Source organism: Notolabrus celidotus, chromosome 9 (assembly GCF_009762535.1).
Source record: "Notolabrus celidotus isolate fNotCel1 chromosome 9, fNotCel1.pri, whole genome shotgun sequence".
Taxonomy (NCBI): Eukaryota; Metazoa; Chordata; class Actinopteri; order Labriformes; family Labridae; genus Notolabrus; species Notolabrus celidotus.
The window spans coordinates 6,382,299-6,408,439 of record NC_048280.1 but is presented as its reverse complement, the minus strand read 5'-3'; the positions used below and the strand labels follow the sequence as shown (position 1 = coordinate 6,408,439).

Genomic DNA, 26,141 nt, shown 5'->3' with positions numbered 1-26,141 from the left:
AGTGGTAGAGTCGGCCATCCCTCACACCGAAGGTCAGGGTTCGATCCCAAGTCCAGCTGTCCACTTATGGAAGTGTCCTTGGGCATGGCGCTTAACCCCAACCTGCCCCCTGTTGCTGAGCCATTGGTGTGTGCATGGGATTAGTTAATATTGATGGCTGCTTTACATAGCAGCCTCTGCTATCAGTGTGTGTGGCGTGTAAGAAGACTAGAGACAGCGCTATATGAACACAGTCCATCTACCATCTACCATTTCTTTCTTTCATTTTTAGGATAGATTAAACTACAGGTTTGCTCAGCACAGGTTAAAACCTTGTGATCTCATAATCTCCTCTCCCGTTCTTGTAAACTTGGAACAAATCTAAATGTATCATCATAGGTGAAGACTCCTTATTCTGTACACTTGTATGTCTATAAAAATATCTGTAATGCAAAAATCTGTGTCTGATTACAGAGGACAGCCGGTCGCCAAATTAGGCATCTTGCATCTTTGAACTCTCTGAAAATGTAATCTTATTTCAATCAGTGAAGCATGCTGAGACTTTAGATCTCTTCAGTTTGTGCTGATGAAACAGCGATACACTCTTTATTTCTGTCACAATCAGTACAAAGTTTCTGTATCTGGGATGGAGAAAAGAGTTAGGACAATTATTATCATTATTATGATCATTACTATTAGTATTATTATTATTGAAAGTAGTAGTAGAAGAAGAAGTAGTAGTAGTAGGGGTAGTGGAATAAGAAGTAGCAGCAGTAGTAGTAGTAGGTGTGGTAGTAGTGGAAGTCATAATAATAGTAGTAGTGGTAGAAGTAGAGGTAGTAGTAGTATTAGTCTTAGTAGAAGTATTAGTGGTAGTAGTTATGGTGGTAGTAGTAGTAGGAGAAGTAGTAGAAGTAGCAGGCGTGGTAGAAGTAGTGGTAGTCGCAGAAGTAGTGTTAGTAATAGTAGGAGTATTGATGGTAGTAGTATTAATAGTGATAGAAGTATTAGCAGTGATTGTAGTATTAGTAGTGATAGCAGTAGTGAAAGTAGTAGTATTAGTAGTAGTAATGGTGGAAGTAGTAGTGGTAGTAGTAGTAGTAATGGTAGAAGTAGTAGTGGTAGTAGTGATAGTAGTATCAGAATCAATGGTAGAACTAGTAGTGGTAGTAGTAGCAGTAGTAGTAGTAGAAGTAATGGTAGAAGTAGTAGCAGTAGTGGTAGTAGTAGTGATAGTAGGAGTAGGAGCAGTAGTAGTAGAAGTAGTAGTGGTAGTAGTAGCAGTAGAAGTGATAGTAGTAGTTGAATTAATGGTAGAACTAGTAGTGATAGAGGTAGCAGTAGTAGTAGTAGTAGTGATAGTAGTAGTAAAAGTAATGGTAGAAGTAGTAGCAGTAGTGGTAGTAGTAGTGATAGTAGGAGTAGGAGCAGTAGTAGTAGAAGTAGTTGTGGTAGTAGTAGCGGTAGTAGTGATAGTAGCAGTAGTAGAAGTATTAGTGATAGTAGTAGTGTTCATAGTAGGTGTAGTAATGATAGAAGTAGTCATGATAGTAGTAGTTGTAGTTATGGTAGAAGTAATAGTGATAGTAGTAGTTTCAGTAATGGTAGAAGTATTAGTGATAGTAGTAGTGTTCATAGTAGTTGTAGTAATGATAGAAGTAGTCGTGATAGTAGTAGTTGTAGTTATGGTAGAAGTAGTAGTGATAGTAGTAATTGCAGTAATGGTAGAAGTAGTAGTGATAGCAGTAGATGTAGTAATGGTAGTATTAGTAGTAGTAGTAGTACTAGTAGTAGTAGTAGTAGTAGTAGTATTAATGGTAGAAGTAGCAGAAACAGTTGGAATGTTTTTAAACAGGTTCTTTTCATGTTTTATTTGTAAGTGATCCTGATATACAGTATGTCTGTTGTTAAGCACTTTAACCTATTTTTTATTATAGTGTCATAAATGGGGCAAACATATTTTTTCCATGAACTGGTTTGAGACATTTTTGAAGGTTCTTAGTGAACATTAAGAACATTAGACATTCATTTAATTGATTTCTAAGACCATTCTGACATTAATGAGCATTTAGCCTCATAACATCAGTAAAATCAATGACTCCCAAGACATAACCATTGGTCCAGCCATTGCCCTTCAAACCAATACTCCTGTACTTAACCGTGAAGAGAACAAATGCCCTTATAGTCATTATAACAGCAAAGACACTCTTGTAATGACACCATCAATTTACTTACACATAACAGCAGCTCTGAGCAAGTAAGCATTTTGGATATGTGTTATGGCTGTGATTGCAGGTCACACTATTGTGTGCTGACATTTGATCACAGTTACACCATTTTCCTGCAGCTCCGAAACAGCCCGTCTCCAAGATTCCTGTCCACCCTAATGACCGCTGCAGGCAAACAATTCACAGAGTTTCTGCTCAGCCTCGTTCACACTGCCATTATAATTGTGCATACGCAGTTTCTATTAAGATTTCTGACATATTTGGAGCTTTTTAATCACCCTGAGTAACCTTTACTTGGAGTTACAGCTCCTAAGTAAACACTTCCCTGGCCTGAGGCGGAGGTCTGAGCCAATCGACTCATTTGTTCTGTTCTGGAAGTGATTGCTGCCGAGTGGAGACTGCTTTAATTTGATTGATGTGTGGTTCACCAAGCGGTGGATTTGGTTGTAATTACTCTTTGTGCTCACCGTGATAAGGAAATTAATCAAGCCATTATGTTGCTCCCATTTTATCATCAGGACACAATAATTGAATAAACCAACCTCACTTGTCTTCAAAGTCACTCTGGCTCGCAGCGTACTCAGCCGCAGGAAGGGGAAAGGGCTCGCTGTTGCTGATTAGCTGATAGATAGTGAGGCGAGGATGTTCACCTCAGACTGTGTAGTCATTGTGATTGAAATAATCAAATCAGTTATCGTCCAAATGTAATTACAAACCCACATTATTAACTATTCATTTGAGGTATTTGTTTACAACAAATTACATTTACTTCATTGATAGTAATGGAAGAAGTGAACGAATCCGCCACAGTGACGTTGATTTCATTGTTGTCTCTGTAACCCACATCTACTCATCCAAGTGGCTTCCTGATATACAGTTTTGGGGCAAATTTCAAAGTTAGTGACAATCTTGATCAGTCAATCAGTAACCCTTAATTCTCTGCAGATTCTGACCAGACTAAATGACAGGTGTTAAAAATAACAGATCAGAAATGATGGTCAAGCTGATGGCCTCATTTGCTTTTGTAGCCCATATAAATGCATCAATATTAGGGCCTGTGTCCATTAGTGACGTTTTTTTTCATGCCTCAATTTCAGAGCACTTCTTGCCTGTGATTACAGTTGCTAGGTCATGTAAGTTGTCCAACTGCATTCCCACTATAGTAGTGACCATTAAGTCAGTTTTAAAATGCTCTTTTTTCTCATATTTGCTTTTATCCAATGGCGTCACTCAAAGAAAATATGGAAACAAAAAAGATCATGTTGTAGCATTAGCAGCAGCTGTAGTCTGTTAGTAGCCAGGATAAGATCCAGTCCCATCTTACAGACAGGACTCAGTCTGATCTCATCTTAATCCACCATGAGCAGAGCGCTTTAGAGCATTTAGCAAGTTACAGCAGCAAGGACAAACTTCCATTAACAGGCAGAAACCTCCAGCAGGACCAGACTCATGTTAGACACACATCTGCTGAGACTGTGTTGGGGTTGGAAAGAGGGATAGGGGTGATGTAGAGAGAGGGAGATGATAGTGATGAGACGGATAGTAGTAGTTGTGGCTGCTTGAGTCTGGCACGTCCACAGCAGCATGCCATCTACATTAGCGTCATATTAACCAACGCTGCTCAACAATTTTCCACTGAGAGCTCTGTCAGCACAGCGACAGAAGAAAAAAAAAACAGCTGACGCTTTGGGTCCTTTTGCACTTAGGATGCTTAATATTGAAATTGTTGAGCTGCTTTGGTTTTGCATAAAAAATAAGTGCTTCTGGTGCTAAAACTGCACACAGGCCCTTAATCTCAGTCTGTTTAAAGCTCATGTGAGGAGCTTCTCAACTGTTTTAGTGAAATTCACAGAGGGGCCTTTTTATGAACTAAAGAAGCAAAAAAGACCATCAATGACAAAATTCTAGTGTACTTTTTAATGGCTGTTACTGATGTGAGAGGGTAGGTGTCAGATGAGTTAGATTACAGCACCCTGACAAAACACCCTTATTATTTTCACAGTAGTGTTAATTTCGTTAACAAAATTATGACGATAAATATTCATCAACGACTCATTTTTTCATGACGAAAACGAGACTATGACAAGCTGAAGTTCATCACTGATCATAAAAACTCTGACGAAAATATGTTTCCCCTGCTGTGCGTCTAACCTTGAAGATAAAGTGATGACTTCCTGTGACAGGCTGAGTTATTATCTGAGGGGCACAGTATTAGCTTGGTCTCTACCTGCAGCAGGTGTGCTTTATGAACCAGCTCTCCCCGCCTCCATGCATCTGTCTCATCTTCATTGAGGTTTTTTTTTGTCTGAAACATCAGACACCTTCAGTAAGTTTTGATCAACTCCTTGTTAAATGATGCAGATGCATTTCAGAGTGCCATGAACTGACTGTCTGTCCGGTGCGCCTGTCACTGCAGGTGCATTCAAGGACCGTCGTATATGTGCAATACAGTCCTTTCATTGCATTTTTCTGTGAATCAAGAGAATCTAAATACAGTCAGAGTGGTTATATCAGGAATGTTTTCTTTTGACATTTTAGCAGGGACAGGCTGAATTATTTAACTTAAGATATTACACAAGCAAAAGTGTTAAAGGAGTGAAATGTTAACGATTTTAACACTTGGTATAACCCTGACACCAATATCTGATTGCCTACATGAATTATTTAAAGAGTGAAGATGTTTTGGCAAAAATCAAAGACTAACTTTAGTTTTGGCCAACTAAGACTAAAACTATAAAGGGCTGAAAGGACTAAAATGTGACTAAAACTAACAGGCATTTTCATCTAAAGACGAAGACTAAATCTAAAATAGCAGCCAAAATTAACACTGCTTCACAGTGATACACTTAGCTGTCAAATAAATCAGGATGAGAATTTTTGTTGGGAAACATGACTTAAATATTTACAGGACAAAATAGGCAAAGAAGTAAAAAGTTTAGCTTCGTCCACAGGGTCGTCAAAATCAACACAAACAAAAGTTCCTGATAGAGTAAAGCTTTTTAATTTTCTGTGGGTTTTTTTTTTATTTGAAATCTTTTGGCTTTGATGAGTTTTAACCAAGCAAAGTCTGAGAGATAAATATGGAAAACTTTTAAGTCAGAAGTCATAATTTAAAACTACTGGAAGCCATTGGTTTTATCTTCAACAAAATATGTGAAACCTTAATAGTTAAAGCTAACAATGAAATGCAGTGGAGTGGAAACTAACGTAGCTTCTTTTTCAACATGCAGGGAATGGATTTACTCCTCCATCAGTCCAAGTAGAATTCTTTAAAGCTTTCAGAACAAACTGCAGAGAGAATTCATTTACAGATAAAATCCTGAGCTTTGAAATTGAAACAGAAAGCAGCAAACTTCCCTCCCTTGTTTCATTATTCCAGCCTAATGTACTGTCAAAGCTTAATGCTGGAGTTGGATGTTAGATTTGGAGCAAACTAGCAAAGACGGGAAATTGCCTGCAGCCAGTGATACCTCCTAACTGAGGCTGTACATCCATTAAATCTTTGATGTTCACTTCTATCATTCTGCCTTCCCATCATGCATTGTGAGGAAGAAGAGGCGGCCAATTTGGGGCTGATCTCAGCAGCTCAAAAGGATTTGCATCCATCCTTGCAATTTATTCTGGCAGGAGGAACGTCACCAAAAAAATCTATTACCCATCTGCGTGCTTTAAGGAGAAAATCGCCTCCGCTTGGGGGAGGGAGTACATGAGGTTATTTTCTTACCAATGAGAAAAGAAACAGCACTCTCACATGAGCAGACTTTTCAAGGGGACACGATGAACCCCTGGGAGATGTGTTAATTTCATGGCAACATGAGTGTTCAGTAGTCAGATATGTGATTACACTTGAGTGGAAATAGCAGATCATTCAGACACTCATTTAAGATCAAGTATGTTTTAAAATTCCTGAATGTCATCTTCTGAATGTCAAGCTTCGAGCACAGACTTCTAATGACATCCTCCAGGTTTAATGGCACCCCCAGTGATCAAACGGTTGCATCTTTTTGCTTGTGCTCCTAATCGACTGGGGTTGATTGATTGCCTGCCAGAGTTTGTATTTATTCAGGTGAATGATTAAATCCAAACATCTTAACATTTAATCAACACTTACGTCTTTGCATTTGAGAGTTTGAACAGGTTTTAAGTGCGGCGACAGAATTCTTGTGAGGGATGTGTTCGATTCACCTTCTGTGGGTGTAATAGCTTGCAGGAGTCTTTTGGGTGATGATAAAGTTGTTTCTGACTCGACTCTGAGACTTGGGTAAACACTGAGTGTAAATTAAAGTAAAGCACCTGAGGACCACCTTGTTTGGGTTATAATTGTAGTAGTAGATCATCCCTTTCCCTGGTAATTATCTCAACTATCATAACTCCTATAATAATGATAATCAAGTGTTCCTGGTGGCTCTGACGGGGGTAATGAAAAGTTTATTAACTTCCCTGAACCTCATGAGAAACTGGGGAACTCTTAAATCATCAGTGGATCAGTAGAGGAGAAATGACTGCATCCCAACTCTAAACAGTGTCCTGACACTAACACAGGTTTCTCCTGAGAGAATAAAGGTCATGTAAGACCCTCCACAGTCTCCATGTTTGCAAGCTCATAACTGAGAGCAGGACTCCTTAAAGGCTGATTTGGACAACTTGGTACGCCTCTTGTTTGAATACTAGGATGTTCAGATTGTTAGATTTAGGGCCAGTCCACAAATTGTGCAGACTTATGTCACTGCAAGGGAACGTTTTGCCATATATCCAAATTTCAATAATTTCAATCCTAATAAAACTTGTTCTTGCTTGGAAGCTGCCACAGCTGTATTTCAATCAGGTGAGACACAATTTGAATATTAAAGATTATTTATTACAACTGAATGAATGATGAAACTTGACAGAAATCTTTGGCGTAAGGACTCTATGGGGATAATGTTGTGAGCGTAGGATGCATGAATTTGGCAGCTGAAGAAATCCCCCTAGAGTCCAGACACTGGTGGTGGTGGTTGATGATCCTAGGAATTGAAGACTTGCAGAGACCAGGTGGAGATGGAGAGGTGGAGGGGTGCGCACCATCAATGCAAGAAGGAACTAGCTGGAGAGAGAGACGCATTTAAAAAGACAGCAGAAAGTTGATAGGCTTACGATAAGGTTTGTGCCACTGAGCTATTGGATGACGCAGCTGCTGATTAACCAATGACAGCTCCGGAGCGTGCAGCTGGAAGCGGGTGAGCTATTGAACGAGGGAGAGGAGAGTTAAACAACTGCTGTGATTGCTTTATAGTCTTCCTGTCTGAACTTTCGCTAGAGCTACATTTGTATTTAGACATGACTCCTCACCACTATCACCTCTCTCTCTCTCTCTCTCTCTCTCTCTCTCTCTCTCTCTCTCTCTCTCTCTCTCTTATGTTTCGGGTCAAACTGACCCTTTTTAAAGTCTATTTTAGGCAATATATACTTTCCAAACAAGCTAAATGCAGCTTAAAAATCTGGGCAGCATGTGACAGAAGAGGTGTCGTGTTAACTTGTCGACATCACTTCAAAAAAAACCCCCAAAGAAATTCAAAATATAAAATAAAATAAACTTGTCCATAAATCTGTGTCATGTAAAACTATTGTTTTTATATTTAGGGCTTTCCGATGTTCATTAAAAAAAGTTTTAACATGAATTTTAATTAAAAACGAGTGAGTTATTTTCATTGAACCATGATCTGTGAGAATTAAAGAACACCAATGGACCGAATCTTGATTTAAATGGTTAGTAATGGAGTTAAAAATTAGATTAAAACAAATGTTTATTGGGATTTTTAGGGTACTGACATTTTTGGATAATTGAATATGCCACAGGTCAGATTGACCCAGGAACATTATTGCTGTTCCAGAGAAACGAACATAACAGGACGTGTGTTTGACATGAGTCTGGTCCTGCTGGAGGTTTCTGCCTGTTAAAGGAAGTTTGTCCTTGCCACTGTAACTTGCTAAATGCTGCAAAGTGCTCTGCTTATGGTTCATTAAGATGAGATCAGACTGAGTCCAGTCAGCAAGAGGGGACTGGATCTTATCCTGTCTTGATGTTGGGTCTTTGTTAATAATAGAACATGGACTACGGTCTAGACCTGCTTTGTTTGTAATGTATCTTGAGATAACGTTTGTTGTGATTTGGCGCTATACAAATAAAGATTGATTCATTGATTAGATTAAAAACACAACTCTATAAGAAAGAGCTCTTGTGCATGTTCTTTGCCTTTAAATCCTTCATCCTCTCATTAAGACTTCTCAAAGTGGCGTATCATCCATTGATCGCCTGATGTTGTTTTCCTGTTGTAGCTCAGGGTTAGCTGCATTGATCCTTCCATGAATCTCCTCCAACTAATTTGCCACAGTGTGTTTTTCACTGGGACTAACAGGCACGAGTCCAGCACAGAACAGGACGGAGGACCTGAGAGAAATGGCGTGGCAATGAACAGGAAGCAAGTCTGATCAGTATGACTTTCCTAAAGCTGGATCAGTGTTTGTAAATGAGATGACCAAAATCTATCCAGTGAAAATCCCAGAGGAAACTGTCTAAGGAGAAAGTTAACTTTTTCGTATAACTGCTGAATACTTACAGCCACACTCGGTCATCATCATTTTACATCAGATCATAAAAGCTCTTGCTTAGATTTAAAAGGAGTAGTTCAATATTTTTGGCCACTAGGACTAGGATAATTATTTTAGCTTGGCACAAAGACCGAAGGGAAACAGACAGTTTGGCTTTGTCTATGAGTACTGTAAAATTAGGGTCTCCCTGAGAGACAGAAGTTTAAACAATTTGCAGTTTCATGTGTAGTTCTTTCTTGTATCATCTGTAATGGCCACCTTCTCAGCTATCTGTACAGCAGATGAGCACAGCCTGAAGTAGCCTTGATAGTAGTGAGGTATGGATGGATCCACTGCTTGTGATGAATTTCAACCTTCTTCGCTAGTCGTTTCAATCAAACCAATGATCCATAAGGTTTATTAACTTCATAGTAAATCACCATTTCCTGTGAATGATTGTTTATAACCTAATAAAGGATAGCAGCATCAAAACGTGGTGCAGCTAGACTGGTCCACCTCACTGTGTATCCAGCATGCATTACACATTGAAGTGGTCACTTGCCTTTGAGCGCCACAATTGAATACCTCTCCCTGCATTTTATCTATACTTTTTAGACAACCAATGTGCATCTTATACTCCAAATTTTACATTAGCTAAATCTGAATACATCTAAAGCTCCTTCATCTATCAACACAGTAAGTCTTGTGTGTTATGTAGTGCTAAAGTGTCACACATCTGGGTAATTTGAGTGGGTATGTACTCAACTTTTTCATGCTTGGGTGCAATTTTTCTCAAAGTAACTTTTTGCTGATGACTTCATGAAGCTAAAGCAGTAAGCTAGGCTATCATAAGGCTGATAGTAGCTTTGAATTTAAGACATAGAGTCCTCTCTTTGTATGTAGCTTTTAACCAGCTAATTGCTCTATTTCCCAAACTCTCTTTCTCCAGTTCAGTACAATAACACCTCTTGAAAACAGACATTTCCAAACATGTATTATGAGGATTATCCAGTGTACACTTCTAGTCAACACATGTATAATTATACTAAATGAACTACTACGTAAACTAATTAGACCTTAGGAGAGATTGTGAGTGTGCGCTGATCTACTGCTGAGAGAGCGAAACACATCGGAGCCTGGAGTGCATTCATCGAGTTGTGCTTGAAGGAAAAAAAAATTAGATCACAGAAAAGAGAATGTACAAATGCCCCTCGAGTGTCTCTCCCCTCTATCTGGTAGGATCTCGTTCTGTCACAGCGGGGTTTATATCCACACAAGGGCTGGAAAGAAAAAGGTTGCATTCAAGTGCTGTGTGTTTTATTGTGTCCCTGCAGATCCTTTTCCAGCTCTGCACACATTCGAACGCCTCGAACTGTCAAACGGTAATCTGCGCTCACTTCTGAGTAAACATGTAATTTGAAGTAGCAGAGAGCAGATGTAAACATGTCTCCCACACTATAATTGAAGCAGGTGAGAACACAATCTGTGTTAATCGTGGTGTGGTTTTAACACGTTTTTAGCACAAACACTGGAGCTGTGCGGCGCTGCTTTGCTGGTTATTTGAATGCCTGCCTGCATGCTTCTTGCACACCTGTACCGTGTAATTTGATGTGTGTTAGAAACCTCAGACAGAGAGCTGCTGTTGTGTAAAACAGCTGGCAGATTACAGAGCAGCTCCTGGCAGATATTGTAGCACTTTATCTCCATTTTACATCGTAAATGGGGTGCGGACAATGAAACTGTACACAAACTATGATGATCCTCCTGTGGCTGTAGCAGTAAATGATGTTTTATGAATATCTGAGCACAGAGCTGGAGGTGCAACAGACAGGCAGATGGTTAGATAGAAATAAAAAGGAAAGATTGAGCATGTTCTGCCTTTTTATCATCTTTGTTGCTGTACAAAATGGACTCATTGATGTAACACATTTGCATTTGTGCATACACGGAAAAAAAAAACCTACCCTATGGCCCAAAACTCATATTCAAAAAAGCCATTAGAGTGCTGACCAAGTATTTTGTGATTCCTCAATCAGGTAATTACTCTCCAGATTATTTTTTGGCCAACAACAAGTAAGAAAAAAAGAAGAAATGTGCATCACTATCCTCTGACTGTCCAAGGATGCATTTTAAGAGTGCTTTTTTGGAAGAAGTTGCAAAGGCTCTTGACTATTTTTGTCTTCTTTGCCTGATGAACAATTTATTGGAGCAGTAAGTAATTAAAACAGCTGCTGATTAATTTTCTGTCCATAAATCTTCAGCTCTAAACTTATTTGCAATCAAGCATGTGTGTGGCGCAGCATAAAGTAGATGTTTAACACACTCACAACAAGGTAGAATTGAAAAACAAAAAGGTTGCAAAGTATGTAACATTTTAAAATATGTCCAATTTTGACGGCCGTTTTTTTTTAGTTAGTTAGGTTTATTTCTGTCTGCATCCACCATCAACAATTCCCTCCACAATATAGGAGCCAAATACAAATCAAAGAGAACAATTATATATTATTAATAAGATTTAATATGATAACTTCCAAAGCCTAAACATTTTTATATTCACATGTATTGCGGTTTAAAATGTATTCATTATTTCAGGTGTAGTTTCTTTGTCAACTGAAAGATTAAACGTCATCACCTTCACTTGTCAGCTCCAGAACTACTAGTTGGTTAAGTGAGTTATTAATACTTTTTTCTACTGTCCGAAACACTGGCCATATGTTGTGATTTGTTGCCTCGCCACCCAACACTATCCGGGGCTGTAGCTGTGGTTAATGATTACTGCCATAACAATGCTACAATGCTCCACTACCTGGATGTAAACAAGCACAGATGATGGTATCTTGTGGTGTGGCACAATTTGGCAGTATATGTCAATCAATCAATCAATCTTTATTTGTATAGCGCCAAATCACAACAAACGTTATCTCAAGACGCTTTTACAAACATAGGAGGTCTAGACCACTCTATGTCAAATAATGAACAGAGACCCAACTTCAAGACAGGGTAAGACTCAGTCTGACCCCACCTTAATCCATCATGAGCATTGCACATCGCAGTATTTAGCTAGTTACAGTGGTGAGGAAAAACTTCCTTTTAACAGGCAGAAACCTCAGGCAGAACCAGACTCGTGTTAGACAGCCATCATGCCTCGACCGAGTTGGGTCTGGAAAGACAGATAGAGGGGAGTAAGAGAGAGAAGTGATAGTGATGAGACGAGTCGTAGAAGCTGTTGCCGCTGGAGTCCAGCACGTCCGTATCAGCTGGAGTCCAGATCGTCCGCAGCAGGAGCACGTCTACGGCAGCTCAGAGGAATCTACGAGACAATGGTGGCTGAAGGGATATGTGAGCCTTGTTACTGTTAATTTTCTGAAAGCGTTTAAGATCAATTACTTGAAAAGTATAAATGCTGTCATGTTGAGTCAACAAGGAATGTAATGACCCTCTATTTTAAAGTATACAAGTGGGATTTACTTGATTCAAATTGAAGTGTTATCTGTTCATCACTATGGTACAGGTCTGAGGGATTTACATTGATACGTTTTACAATACAAATAGTTCCAAGGGAAACGAAGAGTGCAAATGGTAATAAGCATGTTCTTTAGTGATGGGAAGTTCAGCTCTTTTCAGAGAGCCGGCTCTTTTAACTCCCGAACGACTCTTAATTCAGGATCTTCTGTAGCCGTATGTTTTACCTTAACTTTGAAAAAAATAATGGTTTGTGTTGAAAACCCTTTTACGTACGGTGTTTTTATGAGAAGCCTTATAATTGACTAATTTGGTGCATTTATTCTGTTAAAACCATTCTTACCCTAACCCCAGGGTTAGGGTAAGAATGGTTTTACCCCAGGGTTAGGGTTAGGGTTAGGTTAAGGGTTGTGATTAGGGTTAAGGTTAGGGTTAGGGTTAGGATTGGGGTTAGGGTTAGGGTTGTGATTAGGGTTAAGGTTAGGGTTAGGGTTAGAATTAGGGTTAGGGTTAGGGTTAAGATTAGGATTAGGGTTAGGGTTAGGGTTAGGGTTGTGATTAGGGTTAGGGTTAGGATTAGGTTTAGGGTTAGGGTTAGGGTTGTGATTAGGGTTAGGATTAGGGTTAAGATTAGGGTTAGGGTTAGGATTAGGGTTGGGGTTAGGGTTAGGGTTCTGATTAGGGTTAGGATTAGGGTTAGGGTTAGGGTTGTGATTAGGGTTAGGGTTAGGTTAAGGGTTAGGGTTGTGATTAGGGTTAGGGTTAGGGTTTCGATTAGGGTTAAGGTTAGGATTAGGGTTAGGGTTAGGGTTGTGATTAGGGTTAGGGTTAGGTTAAGGGTTAGGGTTGTGATTAGGGTTAGGGTTAGGGTTTCGATTAGGGTTAAGGTTAGGATTAGGGTTAGGGTTAGGGTTGTGATTAGGGTTAGGGTTAGGGTTGTGATTAGGGTAAGGGTTAGAACCAGAACTAAATTTAAGCAAACAGAACCAGAACCAAACTCAAGCAATCCCAACCAGAACCTAACCAGAACCGAACCAGAACCATACCAGAACCGAACCAAAACCGAACCAAAACCGAACTGTACCAGAACCAAACCAGAACCGGAACCAAACTCAAGCAAACCGAACCAGAACAGAACCAGAACCGAACCGACCCGTACCAGAACCGAACCAGAACCAGAACCGTACCAGAACTGTACCGGAACCAAGCAAACAGAAACTGAACCAAACCCAACCAGAACCGAACCAGAACCGTCCAAAACTGAACCAGAACCGAACCGTACCATAACCGAACCAGAACCGAACCAGAACCGAATCGAACCCAACCGAACCAGAACCGAACCAGAACCGAACCAGAACCAAACCAGAACCGGAACCAGAACCGAACCAGAACCGAACCCAAGCAAACAGAACCAGAACCAATCTCAAGCAAACAGAACCAGAACCAGAACCAAACTGGAGAAAAAACAGAACCAGAACCAAACTCAATCAAACAGAACCAGAACCACACTGGAGCAAGCAGAACCAGAACCAAACTGGAGCAAACAGAACCAGAACCAAACTGGAGCAAACATTATTAATGTCCTCAGGTTGGCATTGAGAAAAATCAGATGCCTCAGTTTGGATGGGCTGATCCGATTTCTCCTTTCAGTGAGTATTTGCCCGGTCTTTGAGAAGAACCCTAACCCTAACCCTCTCAGAAGGAACAGATGAAGCCAGGATACACAGCCTCCCTTCCATCACCTGTATCCTATATCCTCACATGTGATTGGCCGCATGGCCGTCATGCTGACCAATCAAAACAAAGTTCTGCTGTGAGCAGAGCTGGGGCTGAGCACTGCCATAGGCTACATGTCTTTCAATGTAGACTTCCACTGAGCAGAACATATTAGACTTTAACTAAATTAGGAACTAAATTTAGACTGTCATACCAGCTTGATCATCAATAAAAATGTCCTGGAAATGTCCTGGAAATGTCCTGGAAAATGATCTCTGGAAAAGAGTGGGAACCCTGTCAAGGAATAAGATGCTTTACAGACTAAGACAGAGAAAGAGATTCATTGATTCTTAGATGAAGTATACTTTTGGATTTGTTGCAAATTTATAAAAAGATGTTGGGCTTCACCAATTTGTCTTTTTAAAATGTCCTTCAGTCGCCTTTGACAACATTAAGGAAGCAGAATGTTGTGATACAGCTTTTGGTGCCCAAACCATCAACCCTGACCTCCCCATGACTTGTGCTTTAAAAGACTGTCCCACTTTCTGGTTTGGAAAAAAACATTGTCCATTAAATTAGTCCAGGCAGCCATTACCATGTGAAATCTAGTTGGCAAATTAGATGCATAGTAGATGTATTTAGCAGGAGACAGCATTGGCACTCTCACATTCTGCTCTGCAACCCGTCTCTTTGTCCAAACTTAGCATGGAATTTACATCCTCACCCTCTTTTTTTTCTTTTTAAAGCGCGGTCTTCCTGTTTCTCGTGTGTTGTTTTTGTGCACCATCTGTCAGTATTTGTGGCCCGTCCATGTGACGGTGAACAGCAGCAGTGTATGACAGAGACTAGAGAAGTGAGACGCTCCCACTGTGACAAAGAGAGAAACAAGAGGCAGTCACAGCACGGTCACCCCTCGCATGACTGAAATATTCGTCACCAAGGACGGTAGAAACACAGAATGATACAGAAGAGAAAAAAGAGGTCAAAAAGTCACCAAGTGTGATCTTTATCTGCAGCGTTTCCACCCACTGACAACGCTTTCACTGATCACTTCTTCCCAGCATGCTATATTTCAGCAGGGATTGCAGTGAAGCTGATCCCAGCCCATGACTCCATTTTACCTGCGTTACGGTAAACAAATCCAGTCAGGATTTTGCAGGATTAGTGTCCACGTAATTCTCTGTCATGAAGTACTTTAACTTAATCTGCTCAGTATTTGCATTCATTTCAAGCTCTTTTTTTGGCAGCGTGGTGCTTTGGATTGTCCCTTTAAATACCTTCAATCACTTCCTGGTTATGAATTAGGACTGAAGAAGGATTTTTCGTGCATGAGACAGAGTGCACGTATATATCCAAATATATACAGTGGTGCAAAAAAGTATTTAGTCAGCCACTGATTTTGCAAGTTCTCCCACTTAGAAAGATGAGAGAGGTCTGTAAATTTCATCAGAGGTACACTTCAACTATGAGAGACAAAATAAGAAAAAAAAATCCAGGAAATCACATTGTAGGATTTTTAAAGAATTTATTTGTAAATTATGGTGGAAAATAAGTATTTGGTCACCCACAAACAAGCAAGATTTCTGGCTCTCACAGACCTGTTCTTCTTTAAGAAGCTCTTCTGTCCTCCACTCGTTACCTGTATTAATGGCACCTGTTTGAACTGGTTATCTGTATAAAAGACACCTGTCCACAGCCTCAAACAGTCAGACTCCAAACTCAACCATGGCCAAGACCAAAAAGCTGTCCAAGGACACCAGGAAGAAAATTGTGGACCTGCACCAGGCTGGGAAGAGTGAATCTACAATAGGCAAGCAGGTTGGTGTGAATAAATCAACTGTGGGAGCAATTGTAAGAAAGTGGAAGACAAACAAGACCATTGATAATCTCCCTTGATCTGGGGCCCCACGCAAGATCTCATCCCGTGGGGTCAAAATGATCATGAGAACGGTGAGCAAAAATCCCAGAACTACACGGAGGGACCTGATGAATGACCTGCAGAGAGCTGGGACCAAAGTAACAAAGGCTACCATCAGTAACACACTACGCCGAGAGGGACTCAAATCCTGCAGCGCCAGGCGTGTCCCCCTGCTTAAGCCAGTACATGTCCAGGCCCGTCTGAAGTTTGCCAGAGAGCATATGGATGATCCAGAAGAGGATTGGGAGAATATCAAGTGGTCAGATGAAAGCAAAATAGAACTTTTTGGTAAAAACTCAACTCGTCGTGTTTGGAGGAAGAAGAATGCTGAGTTGCATCCCAAGAACACCATACCTACTGTGAAGCATGGGGGTGGAAACCTCATGCTTTGGGGCTGTTTTTTCTGCAAAGGGGACAGGACGACTGATCCGTGTTAAGGGAAGAATGAACAGGGCCATGTATTGTGAGATTTTAAGCCAAAACCTCCTTCCATCAGTGAGAGCATTGAAGATGGAACGTGGCTGTGTCTTCCAGCATGACAATGATCCCAAACACACCGCTCGGGCAACGAAGGAGTGGCTCCGTAAAAAGCATTTCAAGGTCCTGGAGTGGCTTAGCCAGTCTCCAGACCTCAACCCCATAGAAAATTGACCTCTGTCATTGCCAACAAAGGTTATGTTACAAAGTATTGAGTTGAACTTTTGTTATTGACCAAATACCTATTTTCCACCATAATTTACAAATAAATTCTTTAAAAATCCTACAATGTGATTTCCTGGATTTTTTTTTCTTATTTTGTCTCTCATAGTTGAAGTGTACCTCTAAAGAAAATTACAGACCTCTCTCATCTTTCTAAGTGGGAGAACTTGCAAAATCAGTGGCTGACTAAATACTTTTTTGCCCCACTGTATGTGTGTGTAAGAGAGGGGTCGAATGAGCAATGCAGTATCGTTTGACAGATGCAAACAGCCCGCTTTAAATCCGGGTGCTTCCAGCTTGGAAAGTTTGAGACATAAATTGCAGGGTTGGATCAAGGGAACGTGCATCAGTGATGGCAAATCGATTTCATTTAGAAGTCATCAACAGCAGCTCTGAGAGTGACAGAAAATAACAAAGAGGCAGAGAGGGGGCTGGGAAACGGGGCTTTGGGCTACTTACCACTCCGGCTTTATTCAGAGACAGATCATCAGAGCGTTTCACCGCCGCGCAGATGTTTCAGCTTTTTTTGTTCCTCTGTGGCATGTAAACACTCTGTATTGTCCAGGTCTTGTCATTTTGTGTTAAGAGGGTTGCAACATCAATAGCTCAGCAGCCTAAGACCTCGACTGCTTTACAGCAATTAAAAAAGGTTTGGCTAAATCTTTCATTTCTTTTTGTTGCATGAGTTCCAGGAAAAATGAAGCAGAAATTACTGGGACTTTTGTTTATTGGTCTGAGTAGTCAGAGTGCAACGGATCACAAATCTCATGGTTCAGTTAGGGTTACGGATCAGGGATCTCGTTACGGATCATTTTTTGGATCAGCGAAAAAAAAAACCCAGAGATATTTACATAGCTTTCTACTCCTCACTAAGCCATGACTCTGACTGCGGATTTCAGGCACAGTGGATCAAAATGCATCTCAGATAAAGACTTCTGATGAGGGATATTCAATTTAGCTTTTACATTAATGTACTAACAAGATTACATTCAACAAAACATATCAATCACATGACCCCAATCAGGAATCAACTCAACTTTGAGTCATCTTCTCTGTCAGTGATCCACCTGTGTGGGCCACTTGAATTCTCTGACATCAGTGTTTGCATATCTCTATAAGAGGAGGAGGCGACCAACGCAGTGCAGATTGTGTTAAAAAAACATGCAATAGTGAAGCTGTATGTTTAATGTCTTCATCCATACACTTAAGCATGATGTACTGGGAAAGCTTTTTTTTATGCAGACTATGAAGGCATCACGGGATGATGATCCTCTTTCTCAGTGCAACAAAGTGTCGTGAATCTTCTTGTTTTGAATTATGTTGCAGATATCTGTCTAACTCTGGAGTTTGTGCCCCTGCCTTCCATCACTCACACACTCAGAGCATGAAGGAGCGGGGTTAACACAACTAGTTGTTTTCCTCATACTCGTATTGATTTAAAGATGAAGCAAGTAGAGCAGGGGTGTCAAACATACAGCCCGCGGGCCAAAACCGGCCCGCCAGAGGTTCCAATCCGGCCCACAGGATGACTTTTGAAATTACAGAGAAGACATTGACTGCAATTTTTCAATAAATGTAACTTTTATTTCAAATTTGTCCTACAGGGGGGGCACATGAATGCCACTCCGAGACTTTTTTTTCTCAAAGTGAAGAAAAAGAACATTTGCAGTTTGCATAATCCGGTGGAAAATCATAGACTTTTTGGACCGGCTAGGGGGTCCATAAAGGTCTAGTATAATCTATCTGTTCTTTTGCAGTAAACATTACACTCTGTGTCAGGTGAATGGGTAACCTGTGTGTTTGGTGTGTTTACAGCAGGTTTCAGGGCTTAAAGAATATAATATATGGCCCTATATGAGACTCATCATGGCGAGAAATACAACAACTGTTTTTGTAAAAAGATAGTTCATGAAATATAAAAATTTTCAGAATGTACTTGTACTTTTTTTTTTGCAAACAAAGGGAAACATTTAGAGTTTTTGTTATTTATAGGTTATTATGTTAATATTTTACAGGTCCGGCTCACTTGAGATCAAATTGGGCTGAATGTGGCCCCTGAACCGAAATGAGTTTGACACCCCTGAAGTAGAGAACAGAATGTACTTGCAACTTACTATTGTACATGTTGATGATGCATTTTCCATCAATCCACCGATCACACATGGTCTGAAATGTGGAGAGTGGATCCAACACATCTTGACTCATGTGTGATCCCTTGCACTAGTACTGACTCAAGTTACAATTAACATATTTAAAGGTGACATATTATACCTTTTTCAACCATTTAACCAGGGACAGGCATTTCAGGCCAAATACCACTTGATAATCACTGGCATCCATTTGGCGATTGTTCGTAATTGAGCGTTAACCAGCACCAAGACGAGGTGCTGCTAGTAGCGGGCACTGGAAGAATCTGTCTCACCCTTTATGCCAATGTTTCTATACATGTTAACATTTACAGCCATGCTTAGTTTCTGCGATTATCTCTGTTTCTGTGTCCACTACACCACTACACACGTATTTCCAGTGCTTTTCTTCTTCTTTTTCTATTTGATGCAGTTAGCATTCTTATTCTTCTCTAAGTTAGCAAACAGCTTTAAGACACTCTGTAGCCACCGCCTGGCGAGAACAAGGTATTACAACCAGGCACCAGTGGAAATGATGAAAAATGTTTCTTTAAAAGTAGATAATATTCATTTTAACTCTTCAATTTTTAATAAGTGAACGAATACTCAATAATTAAAAAAATCTTCCCTAATTCATCCGTACATTTAACACAATCCCCAGTGTATGAATGAAACATCTGTGCCGTGCTTTGGTCAAAATACAATAAGGATCGAGCGCCAGAGGAGGTTTTGGTGTGTGTCCCTTTAAAACACTCCACTCCCAGCTTTTGAGAGAACAACAACAGCAGACCTCTCAGGAGTGTGGCTTTGAAGGTGAGGGATGTGATAGCAGGTGAGGGGGCAGGTATTAAAGCAATAACTTATCAGAAGTACAGTAGATTCTGACTGGCCTGTTGAACTGTGTGTTTTCAGACACTGGCAGACCACGAACACAGGACCAGGTTGTTTTATTTCACATTTTGTGGGTCATTTGATACCTAAGTATACGTGTAAAAATCTGAAAAAGAATGTTTGTTCATAACATTTATCCTTTAATGACATTGAGTAAAATCAACTGTTCCTTCTGGGATGTAAGCTGTGCTCACAGTTGTCCATTTCTGCTTATATTAAAAACATCATAACATCACCAGGCTGTATGGAAGTCATATTAAAGTTCCTTTGAATTTATAGTCAATAATATGTATATCAAACAACCCTACATATATGAAATATAACCATGTTCAGATCAAAGCATTGAAATGCATATGAATTTAAATGCTAATACAAACACAGCGGGGGGCGTGGAGGGAAGTAAACAACACAGCAGCAAGATGCAGCTCTTATTTCTGATGTGTGAAGATTGAAGATGTTCCACATTTCTGTATGGACTATGGAGTTTACTGTGGTTAGTCTGGAGAAGAATTTAATGAGATAGTCACTCTTATAAATAAAGTCATAACAGACTCATACATAGTGGCAGTGAGTCATGAACTCAACCAAGTGTATACACAATGTACTCAAGTTAAACTGGTTTCAGGAACGATCCTCTGTGTTACAGTCACAACTGTGAGCACATCTCTGTTTGGTCACTTTGATATGTTTAGAGCAGGAATGAGCGATATGTACTCGCACAACATAATCCTGTTCACAAATAAATCATCCCTCAAATGTAAGAAGGTACTCATAATAATCTAAACGTGATGTATTTGATTTGTGAGATACTTCAATTGCTTGATGAGTTGACAACACAACAGGTATATCTTAGTGATTTTCATCCTTTAAAATAATAGAAATTAGTCAAATAATAAAAGACATGATAAGAAAATAATTGAAAATAAAATGAAATCAATACAGTGAAATCAATAAAATAAGTAAGGGTAGAAAGCAAAATTAAAAATCTGATAAATGTAAAAGATCATAAAATACAATAAATAATTAATAGATAACTAAATAAATAAGATAAATATTATTGTTGAAATAATAACAATTATAATAAAATTGATAGCAATAATAACAATAACAACAATAATAATAATAATAGTAATGATAATAATTATAATATTACTACTACTACTACTACTACTAATAATAATAATAATAATAATGGTTCAGTTCAGGGCTAAAAATGAATAACTCCAAATTAAAAGCTAGATTAAAGGTGACATATCACGCTTTTTTCATCAATATATATTGGTCTAAGAGGTCCCCAAAACATGTCTTTAAAGTTTATCCTCAAAAAAACACTTTGAAATCAGATTTTGGCATGCCTGAAAAGCCCTCTTCTTCAGTCCTCCTCAGAACACTCTGTTTTTCTCTCTGACCACGCCCCCTCAGGAAGTGGATGTGGTCTCGGCTCTCCAGCACGTTGATCTAATGTTTACATGTTGGCTGAATATACACGGCTGCTCAGAGATCACGTTACTTCAACCCTCTGAATCTGATCCAGAATCTGATCCTGAAGGAGAGGCGCCTGTAGCAGGACCTTTCTGAACCATTGGTCACAGATTTAGTGTTTCTTGTTGTTTTTTTTATCAGTATGTTGACGTGTGTCTTGGTACACAGCGACGAACATGTAGCTATGTGGCTATGCTAACTAGCGCTAGCACTTATCCATGACAAATAAAAATCATCCACTAGATCTTCAAATCTGCAGACGTGGGGAGTAAAACCGACCTTTGTGTTTATTAAGACAGCCTACAACTAGCATGCCTCCCTCCTAAGCTCCTTGTTAGCACACATTTGTGCAGGTAATGAAAAACGGAGGAGGGGTTCAGTATTATTTTATACAGTCTATGGGCTGAACAAGCTCTGAGCTCTGACTCCGTGACAGACCGGATATTGTTGTTACGTAACAAAAACACGGAAGTCTGAAGCGGCTCGTTTTAGACACATTTACAGAAAGGTGGAGAAATCAAAACAGGGGCAGAATGGATTTTTTTCATTTTCGGGGGGTTTGTAGACATGCCAGGGAAACATATTTCAGGTAGAGAACCATTAAAAAGTCCATTTTGCATAATATGCATAAGGTAAGTCTTGAGTTTACTTTTAAAAACACCCAGAGAGCTCGCCGTTCTGATATCCAGAGGCAGGGAGATCCACAGTCTTAGTGAAAGCTCTCTAGTTGGTGCTTGTGAGACACATGAGGAACATTTAAAAAGGAAGCATTCGAGGAACCTCAGTGATCGAGCTGGAACATAAAATCACAGGAGATCTATGATGTGTGGAGGATCTTGAAAAATCAAGAATTTCTGTGAATCCATTATAAATGCTTTACCTTCAATCAGTTAAATTACATACACCCATGGGGAATATTAAAAGACATTTATTTAAAGAAGGAGAACGTCATGGATAACCTCAGCATTTCAAAGGTTCTTTAACCACCAGCCTCCTCCATCACACTGATCATCCTTTCACTGTCTTTGTCTCCTCTCTCACCTCTCAAACACTTGGTCATGTCGGAGCACTCAGGCTGCTGTTTTACATTATTACTTCCCTGCTCTGGGCCGCTCCCTCTCATGCAGAGAAGCAGGGGAAGGTGGAGGTGAGGAAGATGGAAAGCGACGGCTCCTGCCTGCTCATCGCTTGGGGGGGAGAGGAGGAGGTGGCGTTGACGGCCTAATCTCTGTCTCTGATTATCTTCTCATTACGATCAGACGGGAGCCACTCGAAGAAGAGGAGAATGTGTAATTACACTCAAATCTCCCATGACTAAAACAGAGGATAATAAGCAGGGCTGGAACTGTGTGCTCACATCTAATCATTCAGTTTATTTAGTCATTCGTTCTGCAGGAACATATGACTATGGATGAGGATTTTTTGGAGGCTGGATTAGCAAACACCTGACTTAAAGCTTCATTATTTGGAAGCCAAAAATAATTTGCCTCCATTTCGAACTGCAGGAACTATTTAAACATGAAGCTGAGCGTTTCTTTTTCTGGTTCTGCTTTTTATGGCTGTATTAATACATTGAAAACAGAAAATGTATACGCTCTGGGTTAGCAGAAATAGAAAAAAAATGATTTATTTTTATGAACATGCATCTTAATGACAGCAAATGCAAAGCACAAGATAGAAAACACAATTTCCCCAAATGTCAGGGCAACTGGAGCATGTAAATAACTACATTTCAATTGACACCTCGATTTGAATGGTAAATGGCTGACCTCCAGTTTTTCCCAGAGAATGGCTGGGAGGGAGAAATGGAGGGGAATAAAACACATATCCAGCAGACCAGAGGGAACATGGCTAACCAAGCATGCTAAACCCTCCTCTCCATTGTATGATGGAAGTGCTAACTTTGTGCACAACTCCCCCCAAAAAATCACTGAAAGTTCTCCTGAGAGGTGCAAAAAATGAAATGATTTTCTTTTCTCTTACGTTGCAGCTTGGAGACGACAGCCTGCCAGCCGCTCAAGACTGATGAGAAGAAAGCAGCGGACTCCCGGGTGGATACCGCTGACAGAAACGGCTGCATCAAAGGGAAAGGACGCAAACACCACAGTCATCGCAGGGCCAGGAGGTGAGCCGCTCTTTTGTGTTTGCACTTGAAAACCATCACAAACGGTTTCCTGATCACAAAGAGAAAGAAAAGTTGGGAAATCAGATGCCTTGAAGTTGTTACTTTTTGAAAGATGAATGCTTTTTATTTGTTTCCAGGTTGTTGTTTTTTTTATAGATTTGAGTGCTGCTGATAAAGCCTTTTTAAAGTACAACAAAACTCCTTCAGGGCTTTCCTCTCAGTGAGCAGAGCAGAGCTAATCTCCATGTTCTGTTTTGGTGAATGTAAACAGTCTTATCAGGTCAGTCCCAGTGGAGAAATACAAACATGTTGTGAGGAATTCCACACGCTGTCATTCAGACGCTCTCTGTTCATAAACACCTACAACCCAAAAGTCTGGTATAATTCTCCGGCTCCTTTTTCTGAGGTGGGAGAAATCAGTTCAGGTACATATATTTATATTCTTCTACAGAAACCTTTTAATTAATCCGACACCTTCAAAGCAGTTTTTACAGCTCCACAGCAGGGGAGGCAGTGGGTGATATGTAGAACATGACCGCAGCCACATCTGAGGCGTTACAGAGGATCATAAACATGAATCGCTTCTCTGTGGATGAACTTTACCCAGCGGCTGCCTCTCTTTGTTTCAGAGTTGATCAGTGCGTGGAGAGAACACGCAGGCATGCACAGCTCTGATTATCATTTTCTCTGGTTTGTGTGGTGCCAAAAGAAATCAGAAAGAAAAGATTTATGGTGTTTTTCATCCTTGAAAAAGAGTTTTTCTTTTCTGCAAGTTGAATTTACACAAGAACACTTCACTGTTCAGTGAGTCTAAAAGGCAGCGAGATATGAGAATGTTGTTTGAAACTCAAACTCTGAAGAATCACGAGACTTGAGTGACGTGGACGCGCCACACTCTTTTACCCACGCGAGGAAATTAATATTCATACGCTGAAAGAAAAAATAAGTTAGTTCAACTTAAAATGATTTGTAACCAGGCTGCCTTAAAATGTTAAGTTCAGCAAGCCAAGACATTAAGTTGTTTCCACTTTTGTCTTAGTTCCTTAAACTTAGTTGTATTAGTTGGGGTGACAAAGACAACTTCATACTTTAAGTTTAATCGACAAGCCTTTTTAGTGAGATTAACAAGCAATTCTAAGTTTTACAAACCTAAATCTTAGTAGAAACAACAAATTAGCTCAACATGTTTCTACAGGTATATTGAGTTGTAAAAACTTATCTTTTTAGGGCAGCCAGGTAACATTTTTCCTGACTTGTTCATCTAACTTTAACATTGCGTTCATTAAAAAAAAGTACCTGTAATTTCTTAAAACAACGTAAGCCTCAATTTTTGAAAAATACCACATAAAAATGATTTCTCAACATGGGACAACATTCAAAATACTTAATTCTTTATGTCTTTGTATGAATTTGACTTGGCATCAGAATGCTATCATGAAGAATGGATACTATGTTCAATATTGATCTAGAAGTAAACACTTAGTTTACAAAACTGTAAGCAGAATACCAGAAGAGTGCTCTCACTATATAAGAACTATGTAGGTTTAAAAACAGAAACTAAGTAGTAAAAAAGTCTATAAATATCACACATTGAACATTTCTCTTTTGGTAAACATTAAGCTTCTGCACTGCATGCAGAAAAGTATTAAAACAGTGATCCAGCACATGGCATTGTAAAGGTTGGTCACTCCAGTGACTATAAGGGGTTTCCTGTGCATTTGTGCAGGGGCCATACTTGCATCTAGTTGTATCAACAAGGACATCTATGTTACCTGAACCACTCTGGTTGGACTGATTAGTTGGACACTATTTTACTTGATATTTCAAGTAAAACTAACATTTAAGTTGAACTGAATTAAGAAAGTGAGCTGAGGTAACTAAAACCTAAAATCCCTTTTTACAGTATACCTCCCCATCTTGTTGATTTATTCACCAGATTGGGATAGAGCATAAAAAATACACAAGTGTGCGCTTCACTTTGTGGAGAAATCATATTATGTTTCATAAATGAAGCCACACTTGCGAGGCACTTCAACCAGGCAACTCAAGCTGCACTGATTTCATGCATCATTGACGTGAGCTACTCTGCACAACCACCTGACAAACATCCTCCTTCTATTTGGTGGTCCGCTTCAACTGCAAGGTTTCGGGTCTCCCCCTCTGCTGCGTCATTGCCATTAGGACTGTGCTCATGCTTTCAACCCGTCATCTCCAAATTATCCTCCAAAGATATTATCTCATCAGTTCTCAGATTTCTGCATGCAAAATAAATCTGCAAAGAGAGATGAATTCTGAGATTAGACACCAAACTCACATTGTTCTGCTGCTGCAATAAACATTTCAAACCATAACAAACACAATTTCATCTCATGTTAGCGAGGCGCTTCAAAGCTGTATTCAGAGAGGACACAAACACTGTAACATGCTGCAGTGCTGTTTGCATGTGGCTAAGGTACTTGTGATAAGATGAAGTGACACCTGGCACATGCTGCCCAGATTTTTAGGCTGTTTTAGCTGGTTGAGAAGGCATGTATTGCCTAAAATGTGAAATGAACTATTTTGATTTTATATGTTGATTTCATTTATTAAGCCAAGCTAAGTCAATTTGACCCACAACATAACAGGAGGGTAAAGTAGTTTAATGGTGGGAGGGTTTTTTTAATTGCTTTCTTACTTACAGCCATGAAAATCTTCAGAAGATATGTGTCTCTCTTTCTGAGGCCTTCAGGTATTTTCCTGAGGTACAGAAAGATGAAAGAAGATTCAAATGATATTTTCTAAAATCTCTGAGATTAAGTGTTCCACACCTCTCCAGAAAGGCTGAAGGAATGAACAAGACTAGAAAACATGAACAAAGTCAGCAGAAACTGCTCCACACTCCCTCCAGCAAAAATACTGTGACCCACTTCATTTGGATTTCTGATGAGGGGTAATAAGAAAACGAATAA

At 39.7% G+C, this 26,141-nt stretch overlaps 1 protein-coding gene across 1 annotated transcript in view; it reads left to right on the top strand.

Moving 5' to 3' along the window:
* Nucleotides 1–26,141, top strand: part of srrm4 (serine/arginine repetitive matrix 4) — a 112,417-nt gene that overhangs the window by 51,794 nt on the left and 34,482 nt on the right. The window contains exon 2 of the mRNA XM_034692402.1: nt 23,059–23,193. Within this exon, the coding sequence (XP_034548293.1) occupies nt 23,059–23,193 (135 nt within the window). The remainder of the gene's footprint in view (nt 1–23,058; nt 23,194–26,141) is intronic.